Raw genomic sequence first — 10,167 nt, 5'->3', positions numbered from 1 at the left:
ATCACAGCAAGCCATCCAGGTCCTGAAGCAGCAAAACAACCCCAGACCATCACACTACCACCCCCATATTTTACTGTTGGTATGATGTTCTTTTTCTGAAATGCTGTGTTACTTTTACGCCAGATGTAACGGGACACGCACCTTCCAAAAAGTTAAACTTTTGTCTCGTCGGTCCACAAGGTATTTTCCCAAAAGTCTTGGCAATCATTGAGATGTTTTTTAGCAAAATTGAGACGAGCCTTGATGTTCTTTTTGCTTAAGTGGTTTGCGCCTTGGAAATCTGCCATGCAGGCCGTTTTTGCCCAGTCTCTTTCTTTTGGTGGAGTCGTGAACACTGACCTTAATTGAGGCAAGTGAGGCCTGCAGTTCTTTAGTTGTTGTCCTGGGGTCTTTTGTGGCCTCTCGGATGAGTTGTCTCTGCGCTCTTGGGGTAATTTTGGTCGGCTGGCCACTCCTGGGAAGGTTCACCACTGTTCCATGTTTTTGCCATTTGTGGATAATGGCTCTCACTGTGGTTCGCTGGAGTCCCAAGGCTTTGGAAATGGCTTTATAACCTTTACCAGCCTGATAGATCTCAATTACTTTTGTTCTCATTTTTTTCTGAATTTCTTTGGATCTTGGCATAATGTCTAGCTTTTGAGGTGCTTTTGGTCTACTTCTGTGTGTCAGGTAGCTCCTATTTAAGTGATTTTTTGATTGAAACAGGCGTGGCAGTAATCAGGCCAGGGGGTGACTACAGAAATTGAACTTTTAACTGTGATAAACCACAGTTAAGTTATTTTTTAACAAGGGGGGGCAATTACTTTTTCACACAGGGCCATGTAGATTTGGAGTTTTTTTTCTCCCTTAATAACATAATCTTCATTTAAAAACTGCATTTTGTGTTCAATTATGTTATCTTTGACTAATAGTTAACGGTTTTTGATGAGCAGAAACATTTAAGTGTGACAAACATGCAAAAGAATAAGAAATCAGGAAGGGGGCAAATAGTTTTTCACACCACTGTATGTGATTAGGTAATTGATAAAACAACAACAAAAACAAGTTAGTTGTTATGGTAAGACACAGAGGTCAGCCTTTCTGTAATTGCAAGTTCTTGCAAGAACAGTATTATTAAGTGCATTTGCAAAATCCGTCAAGCACCATAATGAAACTGGCTCTCATGAAGGCCGTCCCAGGAGGGCGAGACCAAAACCTACCTCTGCCGCAGACGAGAAGTTCATTTAAAGTTATCAGCCTGAAAAATGACCAATTAACAGCCCCTCAGATTAGAGGCGTTATGAAGTCTTTACAGAGCAGAAGTAGCAGAAACATCTCACCATTAACTGTTCAAAGGAGGTTAATGCATTTTTTGGACGCCTTCAGCATTCCTTTACAATGTAGAAAGAAATAAACATCAGGAACCATCATGGAGTTATTTTTATTACATATCCTAAATATAAATTCTATATTATACAGAGACACAAAAAAGGTAACATACTGATACAAATATTAGATTATATAATTTTACGCTATTGTAGTAATATTGTTATTCGTTATATAACATATAATACAAATATTGGCACCCTTTTATAATAAGGATTGTTATTCGTTATATAACATCTAATACAAATATTGGCACCCTTTTATAATAAGGATATTATGTAATGTAAACCATTACAAATTGTTTTGTATTTTTACTTAATAAATATGTCATGTATTTTTTGTAAGCAACAACAGTCATCATCATCATCATCAACAACAACAACAACAACAACCACGTCATCGTTTACAAAAGAATATAAACGAAATATAAAATTTGACGGTAAGATAAACAAAAATGGTTTATTTATTTGTATTTACGATTTAAAAATAAAGAATAAAGGACAAAAGGGAATCACAAAGCAGGTTAAACTGATGCCAAATCACCGCACGTGTCAATTAAGTGTTATGCAATGACGTCACAAATATTTACTTTATTAATAATAATAATAATAATAATAATAATAATAATAATAAACACTCCTGGAAGCCCCGCGGTGTTTAAACTCCTCATGGTTCCCCCCCTCAGTATCAGTGCATTAGGGCGCCGCTGAGGTCACGACTGCGCATGCGCACATGCAGGTTTTTCCTCTCCCAGCTGTGGCGCGCGCATTCCACAGCTGGTGTGGAGCGGGACGGGGGCGCGTGCGGTCGGTGTCGGTGTCGCTCCTCGGTTCCAGTTCAATAAAAATAAAAAATAAAAACCTCACCGCCGTTTTCACGACTTAACCCCCGGTTCCCTGCGCGCGCTGCTCGCTGCTGTGTCCGGATCTTATTAGCTTTGATCTGAATTTCGGCGTTTTTGGAAACGGATTCCTGGCGCACGTGAGGATCGGGACAGTTGACAGGATCACTCATGATGACGGGGATCGGGTCTGTCCCGGTGAGAGAGATCAGAGTTTATATCCAGGTTTAAAGTCATCACTGTGTCAATTTATTATAATCTAATAATAATAATAATAATAATAATAATGTTAATCAGCTCTACAGATCTGTTATATTTTGTTTAAAATGTTCATCTGTATTTAGAAACCAAACTATTTAAACACACATCATTTTTTTTCTTGGTGGTGGGGCAGATTGGGGTGTCAGGGTGTTTGGGGTGTTTGTCTCAGTGTCAGAACACTTTTATGCAACAGTTAAAAAGCCCTAATTTCAGTAATAACCCATAAAGCATACTGTATTAAAGTGGATCGTTCTGTAATCTGGACTAAATTCAATTTCTGTTAATAATGGGTGTATTTATTCTAAACACTTTCTTTAAAAAGATCATATTTCACCTATTAAGGGAAAGCATGTTGTAACATCACTCAAACATTATGTACGTTCTTCACTTAGCCTGAAAATCATTATAATGATGACAGATTTGACCCGGATTTTTTGACTTTAGAACAATGAGTAAAAACAATTAGAGTTAACAACAGCGTATTATTTCAAAAGTCTTAGTTAACGTTAAAATTTAGCATTGTTTCCTCATACCTGCAAGGTTAAAGGTTCGAATCCCACCTTCAGGTCTGTATGTGTGGAGTTTTCATGCTCTCCCTGTGCTTAGTGTGTTTCCTCCCACAGTCCAAACACATGCACGTGAAGCGGATAGTCATTGACAAGTTGCCTGTGATGAGTGTGTGAGTGAGTGTGTGTGTGCCTTTGTGGCCTAGAGTGGTTTGCCACCCCAACCACCCCCAACCCAGCTTCCTGCCCTGAGTCCCCTGGGGATTTAAACACAGTGTGGGAAGTGTTTTTTAAACTATGTTACATACACTGTTATGATTTATGATTTGTTATGATTTTATTTTATGTTATTTATGACGCTCATGGAAATGAGACATGGTCAGGCAGGTGAGTTACACTGAAATTATGGGTTAAAATAAAAACTTTGTTAAATATGTTACCCCCAGTAGTGCAGATAATCTGTCAGAAAATAAATTAATTAATAAAAAAAAAAAAAAATATATATATATATATATATATATATATATATATATCTTCACCTCACTCTAAAACATTTAATCATTAACAAGCTTAAAGATCATCTAAGAAACAAGTGTGTGAACCGTTTCATAAAATATGTAAAGTTTTTTCCGGGTAAAGAGTTTTCTGATATTCCTGTTTTTTCCCTGAGACAACTTAAAAAAAGTTTAAAAGTTCTTGCAGGATTTCAGATTTCATAAACCCTTTGATTCTGAGCGCAGGACTGATTAAGGAGGCGTCGTGGATGGAGGGATGGAGTGATGACTGTACAGAATGTTGTCGTTGTTGGCGCTGCATACCGAAAGATATTTGGTCACAAAAGACGTTGTTGGCACAAGCCTCGACATGAACTTGTTTGTGTTAAATTCCATTATATGTTTAAAGATAAGATGATGCAGGGTGCTGGAGAGAGCGGAGGAGATTGTGAAGGAAAACAATCACATGGAGCACTGAGCACTCTCGATAACAAACCGCTATTTTGTTTTGGGTTTGTAAAGTTCTGAAATCTACAGATAAAATAACGTGTGTGTATATAAATGTGCACCTTTTATGCAAGGAGTAAATAAACGCTCACGTGACCCGACGTGTTCTAGTTTGTGCCTCACATGCAAGAAGCTCTAATAAGCAAATCTGATGTGAACAACAGCAGCACATTTCATTAAATATAACACTGAGTAACATGACGTCCTGCCTGAGAGAGAGGGAGAAAGTCCACCGTCTTAGTCTTAAGTCCACCACTGGACAGAATTTTAATACTAGTTTAAGACTTTTAATTCACTAGTTTAATATAAATAAATAAAACTTAAGACTTGTTTGGGATAAATAGAAAAATGTAATTGTTGTTTTTTTTCGTGTGTTTACAGGAAAATAATGATTATTTTCTGATTATTTACTTTACTTAATAAATACCAACTTATGTTTAAAATGTTAAAAATGGAACTAAAAAAAATTAAAATTACAAAATCTTTTTTAATTGTTTGCTTTAGTGTATATATACATGTTTTTATTGATTAGGAATAAAACTAAGCAGAATATCAGGCCCAAATTGAGTAACAGTATAAAAAATAATAGGCCTTTTATCCTTTAAATACATAACACACCTTTTTTTTTTTTTTTTTTTGCTTTTCTTGAAAAAAAAATGACCTCCTAAAAAAATTAAAGGACAAAATATCGAGTGTTTGAAGATGCAAATCAACACCTGAAATATTTAACCTTCGGCAGGTCTGTGAGATACTGTAACACACTCAAGCAAGAAGACCTAATGAAAAGACAAACAACGATTATGTTTGAGTTCAGAGCCAACTTGAGCTTCCCAAACGTCTCTTAAATCATCAGGAACGTCATTCTGCTAATCGCTCGCACCTGTGCAAACACTCCCTCGTCTCTTTCAGTCGCTGGAAGTACATTAAGCGCTAACAGCCACTTTCAGAGCGTCAGATTAATGCTCTCACACTTCTCAGCATTCTGCAGCGATTAGGATAACTTTTCCGAAGCGCTAGACTTGAAGGAATTCGAGTCGTTTGCTTTTTGTGTAGCGGTGATGGTGTGAGCAGGCGGCAGGCGGCGAACAGAGAGAAGTCTGTCTGCCCGAAGGTCCTGACAAGAAAGGGAGAGAAAGTGTGTGTGTGACTGGTTTGTCTCGCCGTATATCAGAATGAAGCTAATGAGCACCATGAGGAGGCAAAACACAACGAGAGCTTTGTCACACGCGGCACAGGTCAGAGTTTGGGACGCAGCCGTGGTGGTCACTTGAGGGAGATCAGACGCAAATCACGAGCCGTCAGACTTTAATTTGTCACTTCCTCACAGGAGTACAAGGATATACGAGTGTGCACATTTTTTTTTACAGCCAAAGACGGAGCATTTGATGTGACTTTCTTAGCCACGGCCAGAGAGTGGGTGGGGCTAAGCAAGCCAGGGGGAGGGGGTATGCTAATTACATCTGATTTTTTTTTCTTAATCCCTAATATGGCTTGTCTAAACATAAAAAAAAAAAAAAAAGGCAGGAATTTCTCTCTCTTTTCTTGCACATAGAGTGGAACCTTGGATTACGAGCATAATTCGTTCCGGAAGTGGGCTCGTATTTTAAAACACTTGTAAACCAAATCTAATTTTCCCATTAGAAATAATAGAAACTCAAATTATTTGTTCCACAGCCTCAAAAAATAAATACAGAAAAATAAATCTGAACACATAAATGTTTTCGTTTGTGCGCGCAGGTGCTATGTGTGTAAGCTCCCCTCTCCCCCTTCTTGTCTTACACAGTTACCGTTCCTTCACTCTTTTTGCACACATGCACACAAAACAGAAACACTGTTTTATCGGTAAAAAAAAAAAAATCTCTCTAATGACACTCAATTGAGCGACGCACTAACGGAATCACTCGGTTCATCACTCGGTTTATTTGCTTGTATGCTGAAAATGCTTTACATTCATAATTTACATATTAAGCTTTGGAAATAACTGTGTGTTAGGACGTTCAGGAGAGGTTTTTAAGTAAATATGGAGTCTGGTTTCAACTCTTTATGAGAACTATGGAGCGACTGCAGTCACAATCTGTCAGCTGTTTGTATCAGCCGAGTCTAAGACCGAAGTGCATAAGAATAAACTGTGTTCTGTTCAGAGCCTATGATTAATATCCAGTATACAGTATTATTGCACACCTTTAAATACTGAGTCTGATGTTCCAATAGCCAGATCGTGATCCTGAGTGAATCTGGCAGAATTAACCAGAGACCCTCCGCTGTGATCCAGCGTTTGTGTTAGATTGGGAATGAAACCACAATGCGTGACAAACAGTTTCCCAGTTTAAACCCTCCACACCCTTTGCAACCCGCCGACATCGGCACCTTGTGTGAGCTCCCATAATGCCGTTTATCTCAGGCTTTATTTGCTGAAGCTCTAATCATGCGTAGGGAGTCTCCACATGCAGGCTTTGATCAGTGTATTCGCTGTCAAAATCAAGGTTTCCTCCGACTCTCCAACACTCCCTGCAATTTCCGCTTTAGAAAAAACAACAGAACGTTGCTCGGACTCTTATACGGCATATTAATATGCTTCATAGATGTCCTACAGTGTTTAATATAACGACGCATAGACTAAAGAGTGTAATGTCTTTTTCTTTAATATCCTATTTTTATGTGTATGCTGTTATTCGAGATAGTTGATTATTTTCCTTTATCAGCGTGTCCCAGCGTGCTTTATTGCTCTTATACCACAGCTCCAGTACATACTGTACCAATGATGAAGATTCGTTATTTATAAATGACGTGCCAGACTTAATATTGTTTAATTTTGCATCATCAAATAAATAAAGTTCCCGTTCTCACTTACGTTATTGCATCTTTAAAGAAGTGACAGACTCCTCTGTCCTGAAGATGATGTGAAACTTAAAGTTACAGCTTTAGCTCTGACACTGGAGACTCCTTCCATACAGTTTATGTCAAATAAATGTATTCCTACAGAAAGCCCAGTGGATGAGCTGTTGCTATGGAAACGAAAATGGTTTGTATGGAAATGAGGAGAGGCTGACTCATCACTCGATCAGGTCCCCACCCCCTCACTCGGGTCCGCTATGCCTCATCAGTGGCGTTACGGAATTCGTCTGTGCTGTTTGCATCCTGGGGCCAACATACCTGACTGACTCTCGTACCAGAACACCGGCTCTAGATCTGTCCGAACACGCCCGGCTGCCTGACAGACGAGAGCTAGACGAGTGAGGGTAGGAGGGTTCTTACTACAGGGTCAGAAAGTGGGTCATGTTTTTTGTTAACTGCCTTCCAGAGAGTTTAGCAAACAGCGTCTGGGCCTCCTGACCTCCTTTCTGCAGACAGAACTTGTGTTTTTTGTTTTCTCAGGCCTGAAATGTGTGTGTGTATTGTGTTTGGCGTGCTAAGGGGAAGCAGATTAGGGGGAATAAGCAGTGCAGAGGGACCCAGCAGCGAGCTCGTGTGGGAAACGAGCCCTCAATCAGAGGAAACGGAGGTGACACAAGGCAGAATGATGGGGAGGGGGGAGGGGGAGGGCGAGGGCGAGGGGGCGGACTAACTTCTGGTCAAGCTGAGGCTTTAAGGTTTTTCCTAACCATCTGCTTAAACCATGTGAAGGACCTGGACATTGTGCAGGGTCTTTTGTGTCAAGACGGTTTCATGTAGAACTACAGACAAGCCGGAGAACCCTAGAGGAACATGTTGAGAGAAAAGCCCAAATCCAAAAATGTGAAGATCATGAATATTCAAAGTGTAATACTTCGTTTCATGAATGTAATCCAAATATTCCACATATTAGGCTGAAAATCACATTTTACCAGATTATATTGTTATAATGGCATAATAACAATAATAATAATAATAATAATATAGTCAGTAATTGGGTTTTTCAGGTAAGGAGTCTCCAGTGTCAGCAATCTGCAAAAGTCACTAAAAAGTCAAAAGATTTTTCCAGTAATTGTAAATAAGAATGTTGACAGAAGGCAGTGGTATGAGAGAAATAACACACGTAAGGACACTTTAACATCACCGCACAGTGTTTTCTTCTTTGTGATCATTTCAGCGTGAGTTACAACACACATGTTATATTTATTTGCATTATCCTCAAGCTAAAGTTATACGCTCAGCTGGTTTATTTATTCGAGTTAATAAGTTAAATAAAGTCCTAGGTAGATGTTTATTGTCTTCCTTATTTAACTTCCTGAGTCTCTTCAGTCCAGCTGTGGAACACATGAGCGCGTAGGAGGAACCGTTCTACCTCCTGCTCCGTCTCCTGTAGCGTGTCCATTCTCACCGTTCCTCCGCTGGCCATGCGTGCACGCCAAGCACTCCCAGTGACTCGTGGGAAATTGCAGGCTCGGAACATTCCTGCGCGTTCCTCCCACTCTCAACGCCGTCGCCTTCGACTCCCTCAGACCTTGCTTCACACGCACATTCCACCGTGCATCTGAGAGCGATAGTGTGTCCAGTCTTTGTGTGTTTATGTCTGCTCTGTGGATGTGCTCCTGTCTTTAAGTTGTTTAGGAGACATCGTTCCCTTAGCGAGGGGGGGGAGGGGTGGTTGTCCTGAAAGCTCTGAGATTCGACTGACAAACTGGGATGCTGAGGCAGAGATACTGAGCGTATAGGTGCTAATGTGTGGGTGCGTGTTCCTGTGTGTGTGTGTGTGTGTTCTTTAGGATGCTGAGAGAGACAGCTCTGAAACCACACTGCAGCCAGAGTCGGATCAGAACCTTACACCTCCTAAGGTGAGTTTGAAGCTCTTATTGTTTTTCCAGCTGTAAGAACTGGAATTGTGTTCAGCCGTGGGCGTGTCTCCACCCCAATGCTCTCAGGCCATGATGCAAAAATGTAAAAAGTCATGAAATTATTAAAACACTGTTTAAAACCACATACTACTGTAGTACACCCAACGTTTATAATCCACACCTCAGTGAAGCACTTTGCATTTTCCTTTTTTTTTTAAATATTCAACTAGAAACTGTTCAAGAAAAAGCAATGTTATGAATCTTGACACTGTTTGCGTCTACTGGGGAAAAAAGTAATCTATTTTATAGTCTGTAACGGTTACCATTACATAAAGGACCTTAATAAGCATTGGTTTAATGGCGTTTCCTTGGATTCCAGGGATTTTCTGGTTATCGTTAAATATCCCTAGAGCTTTGTGTCATGGGTAGATAACTACAATCAAAATAAACTCAACCATAAGGAACAACATGAACCTACAGTATCATTACAGACCATCAGAAACACATTCCAGGTCATTAAGAACCATTAGACATCTCTTCCAATCAGTTCTCGGCGAGAATCATGAGAATGCAGTTGTGTGGTTTAAACCGAGACATGTTGTGACGTACAGACTTCACCTTTGGACCTGATTGACACGGGGAAGGGACTGAAGGTTCAGACTACAGCGCCTCACCTGGTCAGTCTGGGGAGCGGACGGCTCAGTGTGGCCATCACCGTACTACCACTGAAGGAAGGTATGTCTATTACAGACGGGTCACACCGATGTCACATGATACGTTTTCCACATATGAGGCAGCTGTGTTTCTTTCAGCTGCTCCGATTTAGGGGTTTTCACACCATTCTTTTAATCAGGCTGGGGACAAATAATACTGCTCCTTGATTGGTTATTGGGAATAGTGGGATTTAGTGACTGGTTATTGGGAATAATGGGATTTAGTGACTGGTTATTGGGAATAATGGGTTTTAGTGACTGATTATTGGGAATAATGGCTTTCAGTGATAGGTTATTGGGAATAATGGGTTTTAGTGACTGGTTATAATGGCTTTCAGTGATTGGTTATTGGGAATAATGGGTTTTAGTGACTGGTTATGGGGAATAATGGCTTTCAGTAATTGGCTATTGGGAATAATGGCTTTTAGTGATAGGTTATTGGGAATAATGGGTTTTAGTGACTGGTTATTAGGAATAATGGGTTTTAGTAACTGGTTATTGGGAATTATAGTGCTTAGTGACTGGTTATTGGGAATAATGGGTTTTAGTGACTGGTTATGGGGAATAATGGCTTTCAGTAATTGGCTATTGGGAATAATGGCTTTTAGTGATAGGTTATTGGGAATAATGGGTTTTAGTGACTGGTTATTAGGAATAATGGGTTTTAGTAACTGGTTATTGGGAATTATAGTGCTTAGTGACTGGTTATTGGGAATAATGGGTTTT

General features: G+C 39.7%; 1 protein-coding gene across 4 annotated transcripts in view; it reads left to right on the top strand.

Moving 5' to 3' along the window:
• The first annotated feature begins 2,168 nt into the window (after positions 1-2,168).
• Positions 2,169-10,167, top strand: part of phldb2b (pleckstrin homology-like domain, family B, member 2b) — a 46,508-nt gene continuing 38,509 nt past the window's right edge. For 3 of the 4 annotated variants that reach the window (XM_053487618.1, XM_053487619.1, XM_053487617.1), the window contains exons 1-3: positions 2,169-2,404; positions 8,660-8,728; positions 9,340-9,463. In XM_053487618.1, the coding sequence (XP_053343593.1) occupies positions 2,378-2,404; positions 8,660-8,728; positions 9,340-9,463 (220 nt within the window). In that variant the 5' untranslated portion in view covers positions 2,169-2,377. The remainder of the gene's footprint in view (positions 2,405-8,659; positions 8,729-9,339; positions 9,464-10,167) is intronic. The other variant, XM_053487620.1, reaches the window with a different exon arrangement.

The sequence above is a fragment of the Clarias gariepinus genome, chromosome 26, assembly GCF_024256425.1.
Source record: "Clarias gariepinus isolate MV-2021 ecotype Netherlands chromosome 26, CGAR_prim_01v2, whole genome shotgun sequence".
NCBI classification, from domain to species: Eukaryota; Metazoa; Chordata; class Actinopteri; order Siluriformes; family Clariidae; genus Clarias; species Clarias gariepinus.
This window is presented reverse-complemented; position numbering and strand designations above follow the sequence as displayed.